The sequence below is a fragment of the Plecotus auritus genome (assembly GCF_963455305.1).
Source record: "Plecotus auritus genome assembly, chromosome: 4".
Lineage (NCBI taxonomy): Eukaryota > Metazoa > Chordata > Mammalia > Chiroptera > Vespertilionidae > Plecotus > Plecotus auritus.
Window position 1 is genome coordinate 105,746,714 of NC_137775.1, and position 27,354 is coordinate 105,774,067.

General features: G+C 46.8%; 2 protein-coding genes and 1 pseudogene across 12 annotated transcripts in view; 1 reads left to right on the forward strand and 2 right to left on the reverse strand.

Annotated features, from left to right (window-relative positions):
- Positions 1-10,432, reverse strand: part of DYNC2I1 (dynein 2 intermediate chain 1) — an 81,422-nt gene extending 70,990 nt beyond the window's left edge. For 8 of the 9 annotated variants that reach the window (XR_013960393.1, XR_013960394.1, XR_013960395.1 and 5 more), the window contains exons 1-4: positions 10,276-10,432; positions 8,791-8,844; positions 7,614-8,010; positions 5,632-5,723 (exon numbers count right to left, since the gene is read on the reverse strand). Coding sequence is in view for 4 of the 9 variants with exons in the window: in XM_080664434.1 (XP_080520560.1) it covers positions 5,632-5,723; positions 7,614-8,010; positions 8,791-8,844; positions 10,276-10,290 (558 nt within the window). In the remaining 5 variants the exon portion in view is untranslated. The remainder of the gene's footprint in view (positions 1-5,631; positions 5,724-7,613; positions 8,011-8,790; positions 8,845-10,275) is intronic. The other variant, XM_080664435.1, reaches the window with a different exon arrangement.
- On the reverse strand, positions 10,330-10,851 carry LOC308246771 (annotated as a pseudogene). Its single transcript has one exon. The product of its transcript is annotated as an uncharacterized misc_RNA (transcript).
- Positions 10,852-16,394: 5,543 nt separating this feature from the next.
- ESYT2 (extended synaptotagmin 2) overlaps positions 16,395-27,354 on the forward strand; it is an 83,014-nt gene continuing 72,054 nt past the window's right edge. Inside the window, exon 1 of one of the 2 annotated variants that reach the window (XM_080664849.1) lies at positions 16,395-16,850. In XM_080664849.1, coding sequence (XP_080520975.1) covers positions 16,539-16,850 — 312 coding nt within the window. In that variant the 5' untranslated portion in view covers positions 16,395-16,538. The remainder of the gene's footprint in view (positions 16,851-27,354) is intronic. The other variant, XM_080664848.1, reaches the window with a different exon arrangement.

Consider the following 27,354-nt stretch of genomic DNA (forward strand, 5'->3'; position numbering starts at 1 on the left):
TAGTAGAAGGAAGGAAATAATAAAGATTAGAGTAGAAATAAATGGTATGCAGACTAAAAAAAAACACAAAAAAAAACACAATATAAAAAAAAAATCAGCCCTGGCCGGTTTGGCTCAGTGGCTAGAGCGTTGGCCTGGGGACTGAGGGGTCCCGGGTTCGATTCCGGTCAAGGGCATGTACCTCGGTTGCGGGCACATCCCCAGTGGGGGGTGTGCAGGAGGCAGCTGATCGATGTCTCTCTCTCATCGATGTTTCTAACTCTCTATCCCTCTCCCTTCCTCTCTGTGAAAAATCAATAAAATATATTTAAAAAAAAAAAATCAATGAAACCAAGAACTGGTTCTTTGAAAAGATAAACAAAATTGAAGAACTGTTAGCCAAACTCATTAAGAAACAAAGAGAGAGGACCCAAATAAATAAAATCAGAAACGAAAGTGGAGAAGTAACCACTGACACCACAGAAATACAAAGGATTGTAAGAAAATACTATGAACAACTATACTAGTATGCCAATAAGCTAGACAATATAGATAAAGTGGACAAATTCTTAGAAAAATACAATCTCCCAAAACTGAAACAGGAAGAATCAGAAAACCTGATTAGGCTAATAACAACTGATGAAATAGAAGCAGTGATCAAAAAACTCCCAGCAAATAAAAGCCCTGGTCCATAGTTTCACAGGGGAGTTTTACCAAACATTCAAAGAAGAACCAACACCTATACTCCTCAAACTATTCCAAAAAAATCTCAGAAAAAGGAACACTTTCAAACTCTTTTTATGATTCCAGCATTACCCTAATTCCAAAATCAGATAAAGATACTACAAAGAAAGAGAATTACAGGCCAATATCCTTGATGAACATAGATGATAAAATCATCAACAAAATATTAGCAAATCAGATCCAGCCATACTTTATTTTTTTTTAATATATTTTATTGATTTTTTACAGAGAGGAAGAGAGAGGGATATAAAGTTAGAAACATCGATGAGAGAGAGACATCGATCAGCTGCCTCCTGCACGCCCCCCACTGGGGATGTGCCCGCAACCCAGGTACATGCCCTTGACCGGAATCGAACCTGGGACCCTTCAGTCCACAGGCCGACGCTCTATCCACTGAGCCAAATCAGTTAGGGCTCCAGCCATACTTTAAAAAGACCATGACCAAGTGGGATTTAATCCAGGGATACAAGGCTGGTACAACAATCACAAATCAATAAACGGGACACCTCACATAAACAAATTGAAAGGCAAAAATTACATGATCACATTAATAGATGCAGAAAAAGCATTTGACAAAATCCAACACCCATTTTTGATAAAAACTCTCAGCAAAGTGGGAATAAAGGGAGCATATCTCAACATGATAAAGGCCATAGATGACAAACGTACAGCCAACATCATACTCAATGGGCAAAAACTAAAACCGTTTCCCCTAAGAACAGGAACAAGACAGCGATGTCCGTGGTCACCACTCTTATTCAACACTAGAGGCCCAGTGCATGAAAATTCATGCACTGGAGGGAGAGTCCCTCAGCCCAGCCTACCCCCTCTCACAGTCCGGGAGCCCTCAGGGGCAGGAGGTGACCCGGCAATCAGGGGAAGGCAATGCCCCCATCACACCTCTGCTGTTGCCACTGCCGGTAGCACAAGCCTCGTCCAGCCCTGGTTACCTTAGCCTCGGGCGGCCCTAGGCAGCTGGGCAGCCGTCATCCAAGGCTTACCTGCGCCTCAGGCCGGCCCTGGAGGGCTGGAGGGCTGAGGGCAGGTCCGGCTACTGTGCGCCTGCCATGCCCCTGCTGGGCTGAAAGGACTGTGGGACTCTGGCGAGACTGAGGGGACTGGGCACCCCCATTTTTGTGACGGCATGACGGTCAATTTGAATATTCCCTCTTTATTAGATAGAAAGATAGTACTGGAAGTCCTAGCCACAGCGATCAGATAAAAGGAAATAAAAGGCATCCAAATGGGAAGGAGAATATGAAACTGTCATTATTCACAGATGACATGATATTATACATAGAAAACCTAAAGACTCCACCAAAAAACTACTAGATTTAATGAATGAATTTGGCAATGTAGCAGAATACAAAATCAACACCCAAAAATCGATGGCATTTTTATACACCAACTAGAGACCCAGTGCACGAAATTTGTGCATGGGTAGGGTCCTTAGGCCTGGCTGGAGATCAGGGCCTATTGGAGCTTTCTGGCTGCTGGCCGGGGCCTTCCTTCATTCCACACCACCCCCCGGGGTCAACATACATCATAGCGAGCGATTGAACTCCTGGTCTCCCAGTCGAACTCCTGAGGGGATACTTTGCATATTAGCCTTTAATAGATAGAAGATATGAATTCTCAGAAATAGAAAGTAAACAAGCAACCCCATTTACCATTGCAACAAAAAAATTTAAATATGTAGGAATAAACTTAACCAAGGAGGCAAAATATCTGTATTCAGAAAACTGTAAGATGTTGAAAAAAGAGAAAGAAGAAGATACAAACAAGTGGAAGAATATACTGTGTTCATGGATTGGTAGAATCAACATCATTAAGATGTCCATACTACCCAAGGCAATCTACAGATTTAATGCAATCCCTATTAAAATACCAACAGCAGCCCTAGCCGGTTTGGCTCAGTGGATAGAGCGTTGACCTGCAGGTTAAAGGGTCCAAGGTTCGATTCCAGTCAAGGGCACATGCCCAGGTTGCAGGCTCAATCCCCAGTGGGGAGCGTGCAGGGGGCAGCCAATCAATGATTCTCTCTCATCATGGATGTTTCTATCTCTCTCCCTCTTCCTTCCTCTCTGAAATGAATAAAAACATATTAAAAAATAAAATAAAATAAAATACCAACCGCATATTTCACAGATTTAGAACAAATACTCCAAAACAGAGTATATGGAACCAAAACAGACCCTGAATAGCCGCAGCAATCTTGAGAAAGAACAACAAAGTTGGAGGAATCACAATACCAGATTTCAAGTTAAACTACAAAGCCACCTTAATCAAAACAGCCTGGTGCTAGCACAAGAACAGGTATAGACCAACTAGAGGCCCAGTGCATGAAATTTGTGCGCTGATGGGGTCCCTAGTGGCTGCTAGCTTCCATCCGGTACAATCTCCCTTCCCCCAGCTATCCCCGCCCCCGGTAGAACTCCCAGAGGAACTTCCAGTCAAGTGGACAATTTGCATACTACACTTTTATTATATAGGATTATTATATAGGATGAAATAGAAAAGAGACCCCAGAAATTGACCCAAGCCATTATGCTCAATTAATATTTGACTAAAGAGGCAAGAGCATACAATGGAGTCAAGGCAGTCTCTTCAATAAATGGTGTTGGGAAAACTGGGCAGATAAAGGCAAGAAAATGAAACTAGACACCCTCTTACACCATACACAAAAATAAACTCAAAATGGATACAGGACTTAAATATAAGTCATGAAACCCTAAAAATCCTAGAAGAAATCATAGACAACAAAATCTCAGACATCTCTCCTAGCAATATGTTTACAGTACAGCTCCTAGGGCAAAGGAAACTAAGGAGAAAATAAACAAATGGGACTACATCAAAATAAAAAGCTTCTGCACAGCAAAAGAAACCATCAACAAAATGAAAAGGAAGCCCATATGTATGGGAGAACATATTTGGCAATGATATACCTGATAAAGGGTTAAATATGTAAGAAAGTTATACAACTTAACAGAAGGAAGACAAACAACCCAATTAAAAAATGGGCAAGGGACCTAATAGACACTTCTCTAAAGAGAACACACAGATGGCCAAGAGACATGACAAAATGCTCAAAATCACTGATCATCAGAGAGATGCAAATTAAAACCACAATGAGGTATCACCTCACACCTGTCAGAATGGCTACCATGAACAAATCAACAAACAACAAGTACTGGCAAGGATGTGGTGAGAAGGGAACCCTAGTGCACTGCTGGTGGGAACACAGACTGGTGCAACCATTATGGAAAACAGTATGGAGTTTCCTCAAAAAATTAAAGATGGAACTTCCATTTGACCCAGTGATCCCACTTCTAGGAATATATCCTAAGAAACCCAAAACACCAATCAGAAAGAATATATGCACCCCTATGTTCATCTATACTAATAAAAGGGTAATATGCTAATTAGATTGGGTCAACCAGACATCTTCTGGGCATCTGGTCCTCCTTCCGAACAAAGCCACAGTGGCGGGGGCCGAGGCAGAGGTGGTTAGGGGCGATCAGGCCGGCAGGGGAGGGCGGTTAGGGGCAATCAGGCAGGCAGGCAGGCAGAGGGGTTAGGGGCGATTAGGCAGGCAGGCAGAGGGGTTAGGGGCGATCAGGCAGGCAGGTAGAGGGGTTAGGGGTTATCAGGCAGGCAGGCAGGTGAGTGGTTAGGAGCCAGTGGTCCCAGATTGCGAGAGGGATGTCCGACTGCCAGCAGTCAGACATCCCCCAAGGAGTCCCGGATTGGAGTGGGTGCAGGCCAGGCTGAGGGACCCCCCCCGACCCTGTGCACGAATTTCATACACCGAGCCTCTAGTACAGGGGTGGGCAAACTTTTTGACTCAAGGGCCACAATGGGTTCTTAAACTGGACCGGAGGGCCGGAACAAAAGCATGGATGGAGTGTTTGTGTGAACTAATATAAATTCAAAGTAAAGGAGCGGAGGGGAGAGCAAGAGAACCGGATAGAACAGCCGGATCCAGCCTGCGGGCCGTAGTTTGCCCACGGCTGCAGCATAATTTACAATAGCTAAGATCTGGAAACAGCCCAAGTGCCCATCAGTAGATGAGTGGATTAAAAAACTGTGGTACATTTATACTATGGAATACTATGCAGCAGTAAAATAGAAGAATCTCTTACCCTTTGAGACAGCATGGAGGGACCTGTAGAGTATCATGCTAAGTAAAGTAAATCAGTAAGAGAAAGACAAGTATCACATGATCTCACTCATCTGTGGAATCTAAGTAACAAAATAAACTGATGAACAGAGTGGATCCAGAGACATAGAAGCATGGAACAGAGTGTGGAATCTTTGAGGGAAGGCAGGGGAGGGTGCGTGGGAGGTAATCAACCAAGACCTTGTATGCATATATGCATGGCCCATGGACACAGACAATGGGGCAGTGAAGGCCTGGGGGGAAGGAGGGGTGGGCTGGAGGGGGTCTATGGGGGGGAAAAAGGACATATGTAATACTTTCAACAATAAAGAATTATTTTTTTTAAAGAAGGACTCCACCAGAAAGGGAACAAATGCAGCAGGTGGGTTTGCCACAGGTATCAGATATCAGCGTGCAGGACACACCTGCCACAGGCCTACAAATGCCATGCACCCATCCTCCTGAGTCAGGACACCACCTGGGACACATCTGCTGAGGACACAGGGACAGCACCCTGAGGACATAAGTAACTAAAGCCTTTATGTAAGCCGAATGGGGGACGTCTACATTTACCCTGATCCAGCAAGTTCTCTTCCAGAAATAATCATAAGGACATAATTATAATTTAATGCAGAGCTTACCCCCGGGTGTCTTTCCACAAGCCTCAAAGTCTATGTTACAAAATTTCCCCAATGCCTCTAACACCAACATGTCATCGATTTGCAGTGTTTGGGGCCTCGTATGCGTACCTTCCTTTCTCGGTATCTTCTTTCTCTCTCTTCATCTCCTCTTTCAGAGTTCTCATCTCTCCTCTCGTTCTCTTCAGCTCTTACTTTACTTACTATTAAAAGAAAACATGCTTTTATTGTTTGTTTTTTGTTGTCAATCTTTACCAGAGGACATTTTTTCATTGATTTTTTTTAGAGAGAGTGGGAGAGGGAGAGACAGAGAGAGAAACATTGATGTCGATTGGTTGCCTCCCGCATGCGCCGAACCAGGGCCACCGATTGAGCCTGCAACCGAGGTACATGCCTTTCACTGGAATCAAACCCGGAACCCTTCAATCCACAGGCCGATGCTCTATCCACTGAGCCAAACTGGCGAGGGCAAGAAAACATACTTTTAACATTCCCAAACTTCAGACATCCAAAAGGCCCCCTAACATCTTGCTGTAGTCTTTTTTGTAAATACTGCATTACAAAATTATGTATTAACACATGAAAACATATTCTTCTATTAGACCACATTCTATAATCTCAAGAATGAAAAGTCCTGGAATCTAAACTAAAAATGAATCTCAGAGGGACGGCAGGGGTGGGTGAGTGGCTGGGAAGAGATTAACCAAAGACCTTGGATGCATATGTGCATAACCCCTAGACACAGACAATAGTGTGGGGAAGGCCTGGAGTGAGAGGTGGGGGCGGGCTCCAAGGGGTCAATGGGGAAAAAAGGGGGACATCTGTAATTCTTTCAACAATAAAGATAAATTAAAAATTAAAAAATCACATACAAAAATGGAATAAAGGAGATGACAGTGGCAACTGCTAAGGAGGCAACCTGGCAGGTGCAACCTAGCTGCTGGAACTCAGCGGCACCAGCCCAATGCACACACCTTTGGGCCCTGCGTCGCTAACAGAGGTGCTGGGGTAGCACAGCCCATCCAGAAAAATGCCCCGCTGGGCGGACATTTCCGCCAAGTGCTCAGCTGCAAGAGAATCAATGCGACCTTGGGACGAGTGGAGGAGGGCACCACCTACAGCCGGTCGCTGCCCCCCCCCCCACCTATGAGAGAGGCCAAAGGGACCAGCAGAGCCACACACAACCAGTGACAATACACACAGCTCCCTCCAATAGGGAAAAATAGATTTTCACTTTTGAATCTGCCAAGACAAAAGTCATTATGCTTAAAATGAAAAGAATCAACATTTTCAAAGATAAGGACCAAACTGAATATTCAGACAAATTGTTAAATATCTATACTAATAAAAGGGCAATATGCAAATTGGTCACTACGCCCTCACAGTAACAACCGAACAGCAGGCTGCGTGGGGCGACCAGGCCAGCAGGGGGGTTAGTGAGGGACGACCAAACGACTGACCAGCAGGCTGCGTGGGGCGACCAGGCCAGCAGGGGAGTTAGCGAGGGACGACAAAACGACTGACCAGCAGGCTGCGTGGGGCGACCAGACCAGCAGGGGGACAGTTGGGGGCAACCAGGCCAGCAGGAGGGGGCAGTTAGGGGCAATCAGGCAGGTGAGCAGTTAGAAGCCAGCGGTCCTGGATTGTGAGAGGCATGTCCCTGGGATTGGGCCGAAAACAGCAGTTGGACATCCCCCAAAGTGTCCCAGATTGGAGAGGGTCCGGCTGGGCTGAGGGGACCCCCCGCCCCGTGCATGAATGTCGTGCACTGGGCCTCTAGTTGCTTAAAATAAAACGGATACTTCTGAGAAATTCTTTTACCAAAGAGCATAACTTTTGTTTATCTACAATGTGGATTGAGATTTAGTAAAACTCTAGCAAATGAGAAAATCGTTACTCCTTTCACTCACTGAAATGAGTTTTAAAATACCGAAAAGAAAACCATCTTGCAAAGCACACAGTTCAGCATGGGCACAACCAAACACAAAGCTGAGCCTCCGAAAACCAAGGGCAAGGACAACGTAGGGAGTGAGCACTTCAGAGGGGCTCGCCCACGTGCCTGGCCCTGGGAGGGCCACAGCCCAGACAAGTACCTGACCGCATCCTGTGCTCAGGCCAGTTGTGGTGTCTGGCCGCAGGCTTGGGCTCCTCCCTCTGCACCCGGTGCTCTCCCTCACGCTCCCGGTCCTTCTCCCGGTCTTTGCCTCGGCTCTGGTGCTTCTCTGTGTCATGCTCTCGGGCCTTGTCCCTCAGCTTCTCTCTGTCCAGGTCCCGGGCGTCCCTTCTCCGCTCTCGTGGCTTCTCCTTGTCTCTGTCCCCACGAGGATGCTCCCTGGAGCCATGGCGGTCTCTGTCTGCCACCCTCTCCCTGCGCTTGGCATCCCGGTCTGGGTCCCTGGGCTTCTGCTCCTTGGACTCTGGGGCATCCGTTTCCAAGTCCTTATGTAACTTCTTTTCCCTGTGTTTCTTATCTTCCCTAGGAAGTGCCAACTGTGCAGCCAAAGCAAGAAAAAGGAAAGGGTTTCTGAGCGTGACAGCCTTAAAACCACCAGCTGCCACTGTGTCCTGCTCCCCCGCCAGCAGGAAGGGCAGGAGAAGCCTCCACAGCCACAGAGGTATCACGGCATTTCTATGACTGCAGACCAGCGCCCACTTGGGAGACACATTCCCATTTGTTATCAAGTCAAATCTAAAACTCTACCCAGATTAGAAAGAAAATGAACAGGATACTGAAGAAGAAAAAAAAAGAAATAGCAGAAATATGCAAATCAATGACTAAATGACACACAAGGAATGCTTGTGGAGGCCCTGGGGTGAGCCTTGAGAACTCACAAGCTTCTTTCAGTTTAGATTTTCATAAAGAAAAAAATATAGAGAACAAGGTACTGAAGCTGTGTCACAATGTCTGAGGCCCATCCAGGTCCTACTCAAGTACAAGGACCTTCCTTATAAAACTCTCAGGGGATCTCTCTCAATCCCCAAGCCTCCCTCCACATACGTACACATACACACACACAGACAGACACACACAATGCACACCACACATGTACACACACAGCCTGGGCTCTGAACCATGAAAGAAGCCAGACAGAGTTGGTGACATTCAGGCTGGGCTAGGAAACCCCTTTCTCACCACAGACCCAGAGCTGCTACCCACATGAGTCGAGAACACCCCTGAAATGAGCCACATGGAAGCAAAGTTGTGTAGGGCTGAGAACCAGGAAAAACTGTCCAATCAGACCCCAGCTCAAATATTTTAAATACATTTACCCAAAGGTGTTTTCGGAGGTCATCTGCTGTCCATGTTTCATCTTTGTTTCTTCTCTAAAAAGAAAAGTATAAAGTTGGAATTTTCCAAGTTTAAAATAATTATTTTGCAAGCTCTACTAAGCTGCTTTTCATTAGACCATTTTAGTCAATGCCAATGAGTCCTGAACACGCAAGAATTTACTGTCTATCTACCAGAATAAATGGTAACAGATATACAGATTTTTAAAAATTATTCACTAGTTTAAAATTACCTATAAATTATTACAGAATGTTTTTCTTTGGCTGCTTCATAATGTAAATGTCCATACTGCCTCAAGGCTCAGGCTAAGCATAGGCAACACAGTCCTCCCTTTTCCAGGTCCCTCCGCAGCCTATCAGTGCCAGTCCCAAGCTGGTGCTTCATTCATAAATATGAAGGGTCAATCTGGCATTTAAGAAAAACCAACATAAGAAAGAGAAGAATCACCCTGGCTGGGTGGCTCAGTTGGTGACAGTATTGTCCTGTACACCAACAGGTTTCAGGTTCAGTTCCCCATCAGGGCACATACCTAGGCTGGGGGTTTCATCCCTGGCCCTGGCATGGCAACCAATCGATGTTTTTCATTGATGTTCTCTCTCTCCCTTCCTCTCTCTCTAAATTCAATAAAAGCATATCCTCAGTGAGGATTTTAAAAAGAGAGAGAGAAGAATCAAGACAAATAGAGAAAATGACACAAGAAAATGAACAGAAGTATTTATTCTCTTTTTTTAAAGGCATAAGAGTTATATCCTCTGGAAGATATCAAAAATCTTTTAAGCACAAATTAAAACATGCTACAAAAGGAGCACTATGAGAAGAAGAATTCTTAATATTAAATGTAACAAAGTAAAAAATTTAAGTAAATAAAGTTAACGATAAAGTTGGAGAAATCCCCCTAATATATCAATATGTCTCTATTTTCTAAAAGGCAAAGAGATGGGAAGTACAAGCCGCCAGTCCAACACTTACCAAGAGACTGAATCAGAGTTCTAGAAAGAGAGGATGGAGAAAGTAGAAAGGGAGAAACACACACACACACACACACAGAGAGAGAGAGAGAGAGAGAGAGAGAGAGAGAGAGAGAGAGATCCCCGAAGTGAAGGTAAACGAGAGCTTTCCTTTGAAAGTGATCACCAAATGTCAACAACATTATCGGCCCAATCACGCTTAGGTCTGCAGTGAATACTGCTCATGTCATCATATAACAGTGTTTGGTTTTCAGATTTAAAAATCAACCTACTAACAAATCACAGGAAACTTACGCTACAGGATAACTTAAAAAAACGAGAGGGAAACGGATAGAAGACAGAGGTCGGGGAGTCTGTGGGCGTTAAGCGGTGGGTAAAAGGAGGCTAAGCGGTCACGGGAGTCCGGCCCGGGCCCAGGGCCGCCGGGTGACTGGACACTGTGGAGACTGGACCAATTAAGCAAGTTCCGTGACCTTCCCAGAGCCCGTGCGCACCCACCTTCCCGGGCTCCATCGCCGCTCGCAGGCGCGGCCCCAGGAGGAAAGGCCACGGGGCCTTACTCTCCTCCGGAGGGGCGTCGCCTATTCATAGCAACCAGCAAGCTGAGGCGGGAGAGGCCCTGCTACCGTTGGCCCGGCATGCTCCGCGGCCTCCCTAGCGCGCATGCGCGACCCGACTCCTGGCCATCGGGAGGCGCGAGCAGCCGAGGGCAGAGCGATCGCTGGCTGGGATTTCCCTGAGCTTGATGCGCCCAGCCAGATGCCGGACGACGCTGGGCTGACCCCGCTGTGGGGCCGGCAGGAGCGAAGCTAAAAGAGAAAAATGAGGCTCGGCTGCCGCATCAGCTGCCGCTTAACCGGCTCCACTTAGCCTGGTGGCCCCTGGATCATCGGAGGCCCCGACCTGGCTCTTGGAAAGGCAGTGTGTCCAGGCTATGGAAGTACCAGACCTCACAGATTTACCGTCGGTGATAGAAGGGCTTTTCCTCTGTATAAGGCTTTGCACCTTACAGATCATTTCTCCGTTTGTTGTCATTTGATAAAACACTTGTAAGAATGGCAGGAATCGATGCATTTGAAAAAGCAGTCGTGAAAGGATGACTTCATGCGACACGAGAGATGAGAGTTGAATCATGAAGGCGAATATTCTGCATCTTAGGTTTATTTTATCACGTGCAGGATGCAGCGGTGCAGGTCCCAGTCCAGCGGTGCCATGTAACTCACACCCAGCTGTTTCCAAACACTATTTTGCATTTGTTTAGTATACAAATGATGCTGACAAAATATTACACTTAATGTTCTCACACGCGTGCGCGTGCGAGTAAATTCTTGCCCTGGCCGGGTAAGGTGAGATGGTTAGAGCATGGTTCAGATACACCAAAGTTTCGGGTTCAATCTCCGCTCAGGGCACATACAAGAAGCAACCAATGAATGTATAAATAAGAACAACAAAATGATGTTTCTCTCATCTCCCTCTGTCTCTAAAATCCATAAATAAAAATGTAAAAAAGTAAATTTGTAAATCATGTGTTAAGCAATACTTCAGCCTGTGCTTTTGATATGGTTTTTCTATAGATACAAATTTTATTTTTCAGACATTGTATTTTTTAGTTATATACTATTATGAACCGGTTACAGTTTTATGGGCCCATCTATGTATTCCAGATACAACGGCCGTTTACTCAGTTCCTTGCCTTAGAGAAATTAACAGATCCATTAAGCCTTTTGTATTTAATGATACTCTGGTTTTTAACATACCACTCCTACCTTTCTCATTTCTACTCACCCGAACTTAGAAAGAACATAGAAGTAAGTTAGGAAAGGTAATATTGGTGATAGCTATGTTTTATTCAGGGACTGTTCCAAATGAGGCATTTAGTAATTCATTTAATTCTCCTAGCATCCCACGTGAGCTAGGCATGTTACAGCTTTTCAGGTGAGGAGTCTGAGGACCAGAAAGGTTAATTTGCTTGCCTGAGGGCACACAGCTAGGCTGGTGGATGATCTGAGGCTAAATCATCCTCTTAACCAGTGTGTCCTTCCATCAACAAGAAAACAGTGGATACTGTTTCCACCCACACCCATACTGCAAGAATGACCCTTCTCCCTCACCTCCCAAATGCAATCGCCAACTCTTGTCAAGATAATATGTCTTTGTCTATATTTTTCATTCTAGCCCCTACCAATCCATCCTGCACTGCAGCCAGTCATCTAGCACATGAATCTCATGTCACTCCCGCTTCTATCTTTTTCATCACCAAACAGGACAACTTATACAGTCACCCAAATGCACCATGTTCACAGGCTTTGCAAATGCTCGTTCCTCTTTCTCACTATCTCCCCCGTGTTTGCAAAATAAATGGCTATAGATGAAGATAAAACAATCTTTCCTCGGACTTCTTAAAACAATTATTTTCTAAATAACTCACTTGCCAATCAAATATTATATTTTATCTTGTAATATTTACCTTACTGAGTTCATGTGATGACATGGGCACTATAGAGTGCTAGAGATAGCTAAAACACAGGCTGGGCCTCTAGGAGCTTGTAATTACTAGGAGAGAGAAATATGCACACAACGACCAAATAATCTGAGTGAGAGTCAGAGTGGCTTCCACCTCTACAATGAAACCTCTGCAGGGGTGTAGGGGGTGCAGCTGGGACAGGGAGAGGTAGTAGAGGTGGACAGAACAATTGATAAGGCCCCGATCTAGGCAGGAGAGGATCTACAACAAAGTGAAAAGAATTGAACTTAAACAGAAGGCAGCACTTTTATATATATAATAAAAGGCTAATATGCAAATAGACCAAATGGCAACAAAAGAACAACCAATCAGTGGCTATAATGTGCTCTGACCACCAGGGGGCATGTGCAGAACATGGCGGGCGTTGGCCATGGCGGGATGATGGAGCAGGTGAGCAGGGGCACCAGACCAAGGCGGTGCGCCAGTCACTGTCATTTGCTGTCATCGGGCGAGCCTCTGGTGGTTACTGAAAATTCTTTGCTCCCGCTCTCCACAGTCCCACCTGGCGCTTGCACCTGCTGCTGGTGCTGGCCCTGCTCACACCCTTTGCGGCCGCTGGAGCCGCCACTCGCACCCACTGCCAGTGCCAGCTCCACTCGCACCTGCAGCCACCACCAGAGCCACCGCTTGCACCCGCTGCCGGTGCCCAGAGCCGGTCCCGATCACTTGGCTTCATCAGCAGTTGTGAGCAGCAGCTGCCGCCCCGATCGTCCCTGAGGGCTTCTCCACCTCCCCTTGCTCCTGGGGGGGGGGGCGATCGGGGCAGCAGCCTCCACTCGCACCCATTGCTGGCGCCAGCCCCATTTGCTCTGCACCATCAGCGGATGGGGAGCAGGGTCAGCACTGTCAGTGTGTGGGAGGCAGCAGCGGGAGTGGGGCTGCCTGCAGACAGGGGACTGGGGGCCATGGTGGGAGGGCTGGGCGGAGTTGTGGAGGATGGGCAGAGACCTGCCCCTGTGCCTACTGCAGCCTTGCAGCCCAAGGTTCCTTTCAGTGCACTGGGCCCCTAGAGTGTGTGTGTGTGTGTATGTGTGTGTGTGTGTGTATACATATATTGATTTCAGAGAGGGAGGGAGAGGGAGAGAGATAGAAACACCAATGATGAGAGAGAAGCATTGATCGGCTGCCTCCTGCATGCCTCCTTCTGGGAATCGAGCCTGCAACCCGGGTATATGCCCTTGACCGGATTCGAACCTGGGACCCTTCAGTTCACAGGCCAACACTCTATCCACTGAGCCAAACCAGCTGGGGCCAGAAGGCAGCACTTTAATCTGAAACCAGAAAGGAATGAGAGCAGACACTGGACTTCACAGCTTGTTGTTGTTGTTGCTAATCCTCACCCAAGGATATTTTTTCCATTGATTTTTATTTTTATTTTTAGAGAGAGTGGAAAAGTGGGGAAGAGAGACACAGAGAGAAACATTGATGTGAGAGAAACACATTGATTGGTTGCCTCCCACATGGCCCAGGCCCGGGGATAGAGCCTGGAACTGAGGTACCTGCCCTTGACTGGAATTAAACCCACGACCCTTCATTCTGCAGGTGTACACTCTAACAACTGAGCCAACCCAGCGAGGGCCACAGTTTTTGTTCTAGAACATGCACAATGATGCTCTCCTTTCCTCTGAGAAACCAGAGACTTTCATTGGAGAACTGTTTGCACAGAAGAGAAAGAAACAGGTAACGTGAAGGTCACGGAGATTGAGGTGTATAAAGAATAAAATACTAGCGAGGACCTAAGAACTGACCTGGGCCCGTTATTGACTCGGTGCAGAGAGATGTATTCTGCCTTCTGGCATGACCAAATACAGGGAAGTGGGCTCACAAAGGCAGCCGAGGCCAGGAGGCTGATGGACACTTCTCTTCCATGTATTTTACATCCCTAGGCCCCCGGGTCAAAGACTTCATCAAAGATGTGCAGGATTCCTTATGTGGCTTGTGTTCACACGTCTTATCTATAGGATACGATTCTACAACTCTTCAGAGGAAAGGCTCATGCTCCTTTGTGTTAACAAGGCAATTGCTGGTGAGGTCGCAACTGAGTCATAAGTGGAGGGTGGCATCTGAGCATTAAACTGTTGCATAGGAAGAGTTGAGACCCACCATTTTACACACAGCAGTGAGCAAAAGTAGGTTGACAGTTTTTCGTATGGAAAATAGTACAATAATTAATAAATAATAATACAAGAACAAACTGTTTCTCGTACTCCCAACTGTAGCCCTACTATTGCCTATCCCTTGTATTTACAGCTTACATAATGTAATTTGGTGAAAAGCAAGGGAAAACTACTTCCTTTGTTTGAGATTTAGCACCTTCCACTGAAGTTGAGTGTTCTAGACCCTAGAGCAAGGTTTTTATGAGATATGTATTTATGTCTCCATAACAACACATACACATGCACACATAATTATATACAGACTCACAGATGAAGGGAGGAGATAGATTTATTCATTCAGTACTTGCTATGCCAGGCACTGTGCCAGCCTGAAGATATGCTGATAACCCTAATAAATGTGATTCTTGCTCTCAAGGAACTTAAAGCCTAGTGGAATTACTAATGAGACTTGGCAAAGTTAGGAATGCATGCCAATGCAATCCCCCAACCCCAAAGTCATGTTAGGAAGTCTGATTCCTCCAATCTAACAAGGCTGATTGCAGCTTAGTCTTTAGTTGGCAGTCCTCTTCATCTCACACAGCAAGTGGTCTGTGGGATAGCACTGTTTTGTCCTGAAGGCATCAGGCTTTGTCCTGCAGCCACTGTGTAGTAATCAGGTTATCATTTCAGAATCCCTGCAATATGGCAAGGAAGAACACATGTCAATCACGAATGTAAAAACAAGTAAGCATGCTCTATTTCTCTCCTATAGTCCCTGCTCTTCCTGAAGTTGGTAATTCAAGGCTGTCAGTAACAAGGTTTAAAGAGTTAGAGAGGGGTTAAAAAACAGCCCTGTCTATATAAATTTAATTAAAATTTCCTTGGAAGTCAGTGCATATGCTGAAGGACAGTTAACTAGGAAGTACTGGTTGAGTTTCCTGGAAAATAAAGTCATCAGAGGCTGCTGTGCTTCTCAGAAATCACAAGCCAGGTCTAAGCGAGTCCTTTCAGCATTGAGTAGCCAGGAAGTGACCATCTTCCAGGGAAGCTGAGCAGCATCCTGCCTGGAGCTGGAATCCCACTTTCCTGCCAGCATCGCCTCCGACACTTAGCTGGGGCCGAAATTCCTGTGTCTAACACTCAAGTAAAAGGGCCCCATCCTGTTGCGTTTTTCTCATGTCTAAGCTGGCTGCGATTTCCAAAACAACATATCTTGCCCTAGATGGTGTGGCTCAGTGGTAGAGCCTCGGCCTGCGGACTGAAGAGTCCCAGGTTCCGGCCAAGGGCACATGCCCTGGTTGAGAGCTCGATCCAAAGTAGGGGCCTGCAGGAAGCAGCCGATCAATGGTTCTCTCTCATCATTGATGATTCTCTTTCTCCCTCTCCCTTCCTCTCTAAAATAAGTAAAAAAATATATTAAAAAAACACACAAAAACAACACATCTTTATGCTGTGGCATCACCCGCACGACTAGAGCGGTAACTGCTTTGCTTTATGGCGCTGCACTATCAACCACTCAGGAGCACGGTTTTTAACATGTTAAAAGGATATGAAACAGCCACTTCCCCAAACCTGCAGGTGGAAGGAACCCGCAGGAGCGCGCACTTCTCCTTCCACACCAGCCCTCCAGGAGCCGCGCCCTGGCCGATCCACCCGTCCTCCGGTCCCCCGCCAGGCGACAGAGCCGTCCCCAAGCCCAGGGCGCTCCGCAACCGGTGCTGTAAAGGCCACTGCCATGCTGGCAGCCCAGCCCGCAATCCTGCTCCATAGGTAGGCAGCCAGAGACCCCGCACGCCGTCCCCCAGAGACCCCGCGAAGTGCGTCCCACGCTGGGCTCCGCCCACTCCCAGAGGCCGGCCCACCACCCGGTGAAGACCGAACAGCCAACCCCGCCAAGGGCCTCCCACCCCGCCCCGCCCACTCAAGCCCCGCCCACCCCAGGAGTGACGTGCCCCCAGCCCGGGCCCTGCCCGCCGCGGCCCCGCCCCGCCGTCCTGCGCGCTGACGTCACACGCCGCCTGCAGGCAGCAACGCGCGCTGGCGGCAGGGGAGGCGCCGTCCCCTCAGAGGGGCGCTGGCGCTCGGGTGGAGGCATCTCGGCGGGGACTGGACGCGCTGGCAGTGCGGCTGGGCGGCAGACGATGGGAGACGCCGGGGGCCCGGGCCCGGTGGCCGACGCTGCACGGGCCGAGCCGGCTGGCGCGGCGCTGAGCGTGGACGTGGTGGGGCTGTTGGCGCAGCTGGCCCGCAGCTTCGCGCTGCTGCTGCCGGTGTACGCGCTTGGCTACCTGGGCCTGAGCTTCAGCTGGGTGCTGCTGGCGCTGGCGCTACTCGCCTGGTGCCGGCGCAGCCGCGGCCTCAAGGCCACGCGCCTGTGCCGCGCGCTGGCGCTGCTGGAAGACGAGGAGCGCACTGTGCGCCTGGGGGTGCGCGCCTGCGACCTGCCGGCCTGGGTGAGTACGGGCGCCTGAACCCGCGTACCTGCACGACCCGCTTTCTTCCCTACCCTCATTCCTGCCCCGACCCTGCTCCTAACCCCATTCCTGCTTGGGTCTGGGGTGCGCGCCTGCGACCTGCCGGCCTGGGTGAGTGCCGGCGCGGGTCCAGCCCCGGACCCAAATCTAGACTCCGCTTACCTGTGGGCTCTAGTGCACGCACCGCCCTGCCCGCCCCATGCTTACCTGTCCAGTCAGGTGTGCGTCACGCTCGACCCGACCCGCCGGCCGTAGGTGCGCACCGCCCTGCTCCTGCTGCCTACCTGTACAGGTCGGGTGTCTGCACCGTTGCCACCCCCACCTGCCCACGCTTGTGTGTCCTGACCACCGCCTGCTTCCCGGTCTGGTAGGGGCCGGTGTCGGTCCGGATCGTTGTCCACGCGCCCGCCGGGTATAAGCCCGAGTCCGCGCCTGTGGCCCCGCTGTCCCCATCCGCGCGGGCGACCCGCAGCCCCTCCCAAAGGCGCCTTCCCTCGCTCCCTTCTCCCACCCGCGCAGTTGCAGGACCTGGGTGTGTGTGGGGGAGGGGGAGGGGAGGGAGGAGCCCTCAGGGGCAGCGGGAAGCGGGTGGCTTCCCCGGAGCCCGGCCCCACCTGCGCCGTAGGAGAAAAAGGAGTGGCCTCGGGTGCCTCCAGAGAAGTAGGTTTTTCTTCTTTCCCAGGAGACTAATTTCTTGGTCTTTTCTGACTAACTGAAGAGCAGTGAGGGTCTTCCCAAAGTTGCTGATGTTAAGATAATGGAAAGTTAAGTTCTTTTGGAAGTAGCATTGTAAGACAGCATTTTATGTAAGGTGAACTGGGTCCAGTGTGCTGGGGCGGGAAGTTTTGGGAGAGTTTCGCTACTGGGAAGCGGCAGGGTATTGATCGTTTTTGTTTTTGTTTTTGTTTTACCTCGGGCCATTCTCTGCATAAGCTATTTATGCAGAATGGAAACTAATGGGGTTGGTTGGCTTCCTCATCTTTTTCTCCTGTTTCCTAATGCTTTCCTAACCATGAGTTGGTGGCACCGTTTAAGACTTACCGGAAATAGCAGTGTTTTAAGATAAGTAATGCTCACATCAGGGTTGGTGTAAACTTCAAGTGAAAATGGCCAGCCATGTGTCCGAAGGGCCATTTCCACTTGGAGGAGAAAGGGCTTGGAGACCAGAGTGAGCCAGAGGCTCAGAGAGGTGGGAAGCAGCAGTGTCGAGGGCCACAGGTACTAAGGGCGTGGCGCTGCGCAGCCTGCAGATGACGGACCGGAACTGCTGGGGGAATCCCCACAGGATTGGGGGGGAGGAGGGGGAGGAGGAGGGGTCTGAAACTGTGAGGGCGCGGAGGGCATGTGGCACAGTATTTTGGAGAATCAAGTCACTAGAAGCAGGAAGGAGGGGGGGTGTCCTTTGGATATGCAGGAGGACTCGCAGATGGTGTCTAGTATCGGTGTCACACCTACTTAAATGATGCCAGAAAGAAGCTAAATACAGAGAGTAGATAAATCACCAAAACAGCAGGCCTCATCGGGCTGAAGTTCACAGAACCCATGTGCTGACTTTCATAAGTATTTGGTCATCGAGCTGTTGGCTAATATCAGTTGGCTTATAAAAATCCTTGTGAAATGCATACTGGGGGGCAAGACAAGTTCAGGGAGGGAGGAAGGAAGGAAGAAAGTAAGGGGGGAGGGAGGGAGGAAAGGAGGGAGGAATTTATATTTTCTCCAAAATTTTTCACTTGTTTATTCCAAATTTGCATTTGCACATATATATGTATGTACACACACACACACATATACATACACACTTAAACATACCTGCATTGCTTAGAAAACTTCTGGAAAGATTCACATGCAACTTGACAGTGATTACATCTAAGAAAAGCACTAGGGTTTTGGAATTTGAGGGGGATATTTTTTTTTTTAAGAAAAATATTTTTTATACATTTAAAGAATTTTTACTTTTAATTATAGTTCATGTACAATTTTATACCTTTTTTGTAATCATGTTATTTTTATAATAAAACCAGTGGATTACATTGTCTAAAAGGATGTCTGCTATTCTGCTTTAGCTAGGGAGCAAGGCAACAATAGAAGATTTCTGTATTAGTAGTATTGATTTTTAAGTGGGTTCTTGGGGTTCTGAGCTTTGGGCTGGTATTTTGCTTTGAATGAGATATATTTGTACACATTTTCTTTTTTTTAATATTTTAAAAATATTTTTTATTGATTTCAGACAGGAAGGGAGAGGGAGAGAGATAAATATCCATGGTGAGAGAATCATTGATCTGCTGCCTCCTGAATGACCCCCTACTGGGGATCCAGCCTGCAACCTGGGCATGTGCCCTGATGAGGAATCAAACTGTAACCTCCTGGTTCATAGGTTGATGATGCTCAACCACTGAGCCACACCTGGTGGGGGCTGCACTCATTTTCATAATAGTTTGATTCCTAGCAGGGTTGGAAGCAGAGGAAAATATGAATCGATGTGGTACCCACTTCCAACCCCGCTTTTGGATATGTTCACTTACAGTTTTTCATTTTATTTAGTGAAGTAAAAATTTACACTGGATATGAAAAATGAGATAATTGAAGAATATTACTTTGAGAAAAAGTATATAGTGTTTTGAATTAAGGCTACTAGGATGTGAAAAATACCTCTCATTTAACATGTGATAATTCTGTAAGACTTTGGTCCTGCACCTTCAGTGTAAACTGTATTATTCATTCATCGCTCCTTTTTATTTTTTATTCATAAATGGAAAAGGCCTGGCAAGTTTGGATTGATGGGTTGAGGACTGGCCTTTTTTGTTGGACATACCAGTGTCTAACCTGTGTTGTAAAGTTAAGACTATGGGTGAAGAATATTCTTGAGTTTTTGTGGAGATACATAAGAACAGTATGTATTTTCATTTAGTTGAAAAATTAGAACTTGGTAGGGTGCATTCTGCCCCTTTCCTGTTTTTTTCTGCTGCCAATAAATGCTAATTCTATGGCTGCAGATAAGTAGAGACCCAAACCTGTCCTATTAGTATTACTCAGTTGTTTGGACAGTTGGTTTCATTATCTGACACTTTGATGATTGAGATTTAATGCTCTTCTATATTGTGTACAAGCTCTTCTTTGGAGGGAGCTTTCTTATCCTCATTCTGTGATATTCAGGAGAATTTAACTCTAGCCAACAGTGAATATGTATAGTCTAAGAACCAAATGAACAAAACAAAAGAATATACTCTGGTCTCGTGTAATAGAAGGACAAATATTTGCTTTTATTCTCAGTGTTAAACATTGACTTACACTTTATGGAAATTTTGTGAAGACAAAAAGTTGGTGTAGCTAAATCAGGAACCAGTTTAGCTATTTTAAACTGTGGTTGCAACTTTACCACTTAGATCCTAGAGTGATAATGTGCTTTGAGAAAAGGTTAGAGTCCTCCTCAAGGCTGTGAAGGGGACACGGATGCTCTTTGGATTCTTGTTCACACCCACACTGCTGCTGCAGTTCAGAGAGGGAGTGATTGAGTATTTCGTTGCTTGTGTTGTGTGGTCTAAATGCTTGATTAAGGTAGAAAAGAATAAAGCAGTCAATATCTGCCTCACTTTACATTTCAAAATGGGAGAATATAGAGCTAGGACTGAACTATAAATAATTTAAATAAATATGAGTTGAACACATGTAACATTTATATTAAATTAACATATTGCATTAATTATCTATATATATGAAAAGCCAGCAACCAGAATCCTGTAATGACCAGAACGACCGACCAAAACGACCAGTAGCTATGACACCCACTGCAGCCAACGAAGGGCTTGATCAGGGTTGGGGCCAGCCTGCCAACCTCCTTCAGCCCCTCCCCCCTGCACCATCCCAGATAAGCCCCCCCACCCTGATTGGGGGGAGCCCTCCCATCAGCTTCCCCCCCTCCCGAGCGCCCCCTCCACCAGTTGGGGTTGGTGTCGGCTGGTCCACCACCCACATCCCCTCCCGACGGCCGGCCCTGCCCCCAATTGTCTCCCCAACCCCAATCAGGAGTGGGGCTTGCCGGCCAATTGCCCATGGCCCCTCCCCCCTGGCTGGTCTGGCGCTGATTAGGGGTGGGCTGGCCAGCCAACCTCTTGCCGTCTCCTCCTCCCAACAGGCCCGGCATCGATCCGCCCCAATTGTGCACTGGGCCTCTAGTATATTTATAAAATACTAGAGGCCTGGTGCATGAAGATCGTGCATGGGGGGGGGGTGTCCCTCAGCCCAGCCTACACCCTCCAATATGAGATCCATTGAGGGATGTCTGACCACCTAGTTATTACACAAATAATGTAAATGGGCGGTTGGACATCCCACTCAAAATCCAGGACTTTTGGCTCCCAACCGCTTGCTTGCCTCTGCCTGATTTCCCCTAACTGCTTCTGCCTGCCAGCCTGATCACCCCCTAAAAACTCCCCTGCCAGCCTGATCGATGCCTAACTGCTCCCCGGCTGGCCCGATTGCCCCTAACTGTCCTCCCTGCTGGCCTGATCACCCACAACTGCCCTCCCCTGCAGGCTGGTACCCCCCAACTACCCTCCCCTGCAGGCCTGGTTCCCCCCAAATGCCCTCCCTTGCTGGCCTAGTCTCCCCCAACTGCCCTCATCTGCCGACCTGTTCACCCCCAATTGCCCGCTTCTGCTGGCCTGGTCACCCCTAATTGCCCACAACTGCCCTCCCCTGCAGGCCATCTTGTGTCTTGGAGTGACGGTCAATTTGCATATTACTCTTTTATTAGATAGGATAAATATCAATCCTGTGAAGAACCGACTATGAAAATCCGACTAGTAATTTAGTGTTCTTGTTAGGCCTCATGAACCTTCACTTTTCTATACTTTCCATGATTTCTATGTTGGTCACAGCACTGAACCTTGAATAGACATTGTGACTATACTAAAAACTATTTTTAAAAAATGTATATATTTTGTTGATTTTTTACAGAGTGGAAGGGAGAGGGATAGAGAGTTAAAAACATTGATGAGAGAGAAACATCCATCAGCCGCCTCCTGCACACCCGCACTGGGGATGTGCCCGAAACCAAGGTACATGCCCTTGACCGAAATTGCACCCGGGACCCCTCAGTTCACAGGCCGACGCTCCATCTACAGAGCCAAACTGGTCAGGACTATACTAAAAACTATTGAATTGTATGCTTTAAATGAGTGAATTGTATGATATTTGAATTATATCTTAATAGCACTGTTAAAAATGTAGGCATTGGATTTCTTTTAAAAATAAAGAAGTGAAAAGGGTGATCAACTGTAGTTCAAATAAAGCCACACATACCTTCTTGCTTATAGAACTCCAGCTAAAACTATTAAAACTTTTATTTATTTATTTATTTATTTATTTATTTATTTATTTATTTATTTATTTTTAATAAATCTTTATTCAGATTATTACTATTGTTTCTCCTTTTTCCCCCCATAGCTCCCCTCCACCCGGTTCCCACCCCATCTTCTGCCCTTACCTCCCCCCCCACTGTCCTCATCCATAGGTGTATGATTTTTGTCCAGTCTCTTCCTGAACGCCCCCATACCCCTTTCCCCCTGAGAATTATCAGTCCACTCCCTTTCTATGCCCCTGATTCTATTATATTCACCAGATTATTCTGTTCCTCAGGTTTTTAATTCACTTGATTTTTAGGTTCACTTGTTGATAGATATGTATTTGTTGTTCATAATTTTTATCTTTACTTTTTTCTTCTTCCTCTTCTTTAAGAATACCTTTCAGCATTTCATATAATACTGGTTTGGTGGTGATGAACTCCTTTAGCTTTTTCTTATCTGTGAAGCTCTTTATCTGACCTTCAATTCTGAATGATAGCTTTGCTGGGTAGAGTAATCTTTTTTTTTTTTTTATATTTTATTGATATTTCACAGAGAGGAAGAGAGAGGGATAGAAAGCTAGAAACATCGATGAGAGAGAAGCATCGATCAGCTGCCTCCTGCACACCTCCCACTGGGGATGTGCCCGCAACCAAGGTACATGCCCTTGACCGGAATCGAACCCGGGACCTTTCAGTCCGCAGGCCGACGCTCTATCCACTGAGCCAAACCGGTTTCGGCTGGGTAGAGTAATCTTGGTTGTAGATTCTTGCTGTTCATCACTTTGAATATTTCTTGCCATTCCCTTCTGGCCTGCATAGTTTCAGTTGAGAAATCAGCTGACAGTCGTATGGGTGCTCCCTTGTAGGTAATTAACTGTTTTTCTCTTGCTGCTTTTAAGATTCTCTCTTTGTCTTTTGCTCTTGGCATTTTAATTACGATGTGTCTTGGTGTGGTCCTCTTTGGATTCCTTTTGTTTGGGGTTCTGTGCACTTCCTGGACTTGTAAGTCTATTTCTTTCACCAGGTGGGGGAAGTTTTCTGTCATTATTTCTTCAAATAGGTTTTCAGTATCTTGCTCTCTCTCTTCTTCTGGCACCCCAATTATTCTGATGTTGGTACACTTGAAGTTGTCCCAGAGTCTTCTTACACTATCTTCAACTTTTTGGATTTTTTTTTGCTTTTTGCTTTTTTGGTTGAGTGTTTTTTGCTTCTTTGTATTTCAATTCTTTGACTTGATTCTTGTGTTTCTCTAGTCTGTTGTTGGGTCTCTGTATAATATTTTTTATTTCAGTCAGTGTATGTTTAATTTCTAGTTGGTCCTTTTTCATATCTTCAAGGGTCTCGTTATATTTATCGGCCTTTTCTAGGATATTCTTGAAAAGCCTTATAACCGTGGTTTTGAATTCTATATCCAGTCGTTTGTTTTCCTCCATTTCTTTCGTTTGTGATCTGTTTCTTTGACGCCGCATTTTCACTGCTTCCCTGAGTTGGTAGGGTAGATTTGTGTGCTAGGTTTCCAATATGGCCCAGTGGGTCTGCCTCCCCAGTTAACCTGAGGTGGACACTCTTGGTGCACCCCTTTGTGGACTGTGTGTACAGCCTTGTTGTAATTAAGTCTTTATTGTTGTTGGTATCACTGGGAAGAATTGACCTCCAGGCCAGTTGGCTGTAAGGATCAGCTGTGTCTATGCTGGGAGAAGTTTGGTGTTGGAGACAGCCTTATAGGATTAGACTTGCCAAATTGCAAAAGCCTCTGTGCTCAGCTTGGATGGGGTGGAGTCTCAGAGCGGAGCAGACAGTGTTGGCTTCCAGTCAGTCTTGCCCTTGCGCGCATGCACGCGCGTCTTCAGACCTCTGCCTTCCCCGGCTCCCGAGTCTCCGCCCGAGAGTCCAGATTCCCCCCACAAGAGCGTGGGTCCCCAGGGGCTCGCCTGGAACTGGGGTTCAGTGCAGTCAGAACTGGGGCTCAGTGCAGTCAGGAGCTTCTGACTCCCTTCCACTAGGGAAAGCCTGTGGCAACCTCCGCAGCCTTTGTGCCCACTGGCACGCGCGCGCCTGCAGACCTCTGCCTTCCCCGGCTCCCGAGTCTCCGCCCGAGAGTCCAGATTCCCCCCACAAGAGCGTGGGTCCCCAGGGGCTCGCCTGGAACTGGGGCTCAGTGCAGTCAGAACTGGGGTTCAGTGCAGTCAGGAGCTTCCGACTCCCTTCTGCTAGGGAAAGCCTGTGGCAACCCCCGCAGCCTTTGTGCACCCTGGCCCGCCGGGGCTTCCCTGGGTCTCCCCCGGTTCTCCGAGTCTCCGGGTGCCTTTCTCTCTACCTGACAGTCCAGTCTCCCCCTCTATGAGCCTGGGTCCACGGGGTTTCACCCGGGACTGGGGTTCAGTGCAGTCAGAACTGGGGTTCAGTGCGGTCGGGGGCTTCCTTCCCCCTTCCGCCAGAGAAAGTCAGCCAGGCTCTCAGCCGCCCTTCCTCTCTGCGTGCACAAAGACCCTTTGCCGTACCTCCAATTCTCTATGAGCTTTTCTCTTTCCTTCTAGTTGTAGAATTTTCACTCAGCCAGTTTTCTTGTGGTTCTGGATGGTGTCCGTTCTGTCTTTTAGTTGTAGTTTTGAAATTGTTGTGCAAAGCAGCAGTTTAGGTGCTTACCTATGCCGCCATCTTGGTTTCTCTCTCTAAAATTATTAAAACTTTTAAAAATGATTATACCGCCCTCGCTTGGTAGTTCATTTGGTTAGAGCAGTGGTCGGCAAACTGCGGCTCACGAGCCACATGCGGCTCTTTGGCCCCTTGAATGTGGCTCTTCCACAAAATACCACGGCCTGGGCGAGTCTGTTTTGAAGAAGTGGCGTTAGAAGAAGTTTAAGTTTAAAAAATTTGGCTCTCAAAAGAAATTTCAATTGTTGTACTGTTGATATTTGACTCTGTTGACTAATGAGTTTGCCAACCACTGGGTTAGAGCATCGATCCGATACTTCAAGGCTGCAGGTTCAATACCCGGTCAGGGCATATGCAAGAATCAAGTAATGAGTGCATAAATAAGTGGAACAAATAGATGTGTCTGTGTTTTTCTCTCTCAAAAAAATTTATTGTTCCAACTTAAATTTGGAGACATTTATATTTTAGAGAATATTTAAGGGGTGGGCTTAGGAATTAAAAAGTAAATAAGTAAATATTTATACATTAGACCTAATGTTACTTTAAACATCATTATATTGGCTAAACAAACGAATTCTAATTGAATAACAAAAGAAATCATGCTTTGTAGATATAAACAACCTCAATGTGTTTTTTTCTGTAAGTTATTCTAAACTCTTACCTTTAATTCAAGGTTATCAGTACATATCATGTCTATTTGAGAAGTTGGTTTGTTTTATTTTAGATACATTCGAATATAGCATGATGTTAGAATGCACTGTTTGTTGTCTTTTGAATTTTATTATGTTTTGTTAAATGGTTTGTAGTTGCCACACTGTGCTGCCTCGATGAGTTTCCTTCCTGTGTTTAAAGATCTGTGCAAGTGCAGAGGTCCTCCCGCCTCAGTGTGCTCTCTTTCAGGTGGATAGACAAGCCCTCCCCACCACCACCCTAGTATGAGGGGTGCATAGAGACACATTTGCGGACATTTAAGAATAGAAGGGCATAACATTCTACTAGGATTGGGAAATCAGGGGCATGTGCCAGTATTGCATGAGGCTTGGGACTTACTCAGAACCCAGGGCTGAGGAGTGGATGTGCCCAGACTGGCAGCCCTCCCAGTTCACAGGGAATCCGCCCTAGGCATGAGTACAGAAACGACTCTTGAGTGGTGGAATAGAATGTCTGGTCGTTGGAGGAAGAGAGAGAGTGACGTCTTCAGAACTAAGCTTGTGAAATCAGAAAATGGAAACCCCTGTGCAATGCAGTAGAGTTCTCATCTTGCTTCAGTTGCCAAAAAATGTGCAGCCAAGGTTGTTGCTGGATGCTGTGTTTTGCATCATTGAGGTCTCGGGAGGCACAGCCACCTTCTTGCTAATACACTTTTTCCTCCTGTGCCTTAAACATGGAGTCACCTCCTGTTCTTTTGGAAGTGGATGGGGCCTAGTTCTTACACAGATAATGTTAATGGAAATATCTTTACACTTAACATGTTTTATTTACAAGTTTTCTCTTGGTCTTTCTCTCTGTCACTGGTTTTTCTTCCTCATTTGTTTTTCTTAAATAAATCAAACCAGCCTTTGATTCATCTATTCACTCAGCCAACATTTTTTAGGCGCTTGCTATGTTCCAGGTATTATAATAGGTGCTAGAGACACAAACATGAGTAAGACAAGGTCTTAAACTCAAGAATTTACCAGCTGGCAATTTACCTTAGGGCTTAGGCCTTTCAGTTGATGTAACGGTATGTTCATTTTAAAAATTATGACATTGAGAGCATTTTATACAGTTAAAAAGGTAATAGCCAACTCTTTAAATCAGCCTCTTATAAAAACAGATTCTGTTGCTGAGGATGAACTCTTTTCTTGGGCTTGTAGATCTGGCTATGCCTAAGAGTCCAGTTTCATGCTCTGTCTTTGCCTACTTTGTGGAAGGCACTTTACGACTGCTCTTCATGGGTACCTCAGAGCCCTGAGTCCCCTGTTTCATGCTCCCCCTTTTTTTAAAAAAATTGATTTCAGAGAGGAAGGGAGAGGGAGATTGTAAGTTTTATCTCTTTACCACGACCAGCACAGCTGGAGAGCAGATGAGTCCTGAGAAGGGCAACGGGGGATTGAGAGAGAGAGAGACAGATACAGAGACAGAAGGGAAAGCTGGGACCAGGTGGGACGCTGCCCTCTGATGGAGAGACAGTGACCCAGAGCTAGTGCAACGCGTTTATTTATTTTTAAATAAATCTTTATTGTTCAGATTATTACAGGTGTTCCTCTTTTTTTTTCTCCCCATAGCTCCCTTCCACCTGATTCCCCACTCCACCCCACGCCCTTACCCCCCCCCCCCGCCACTGTCTTCATCCATAGGTGTAAGATTTTTGTCCAATCTCTTCCCGCACCCCTCACACCCCCTTCCCCCTGAGAATTTTCAGTCCACTCACTTTCTATGCCCCTGATTCTATTATATTCACCAGTCCATTCTGTTCATCAGATTTTTTATTCACTTGATTTT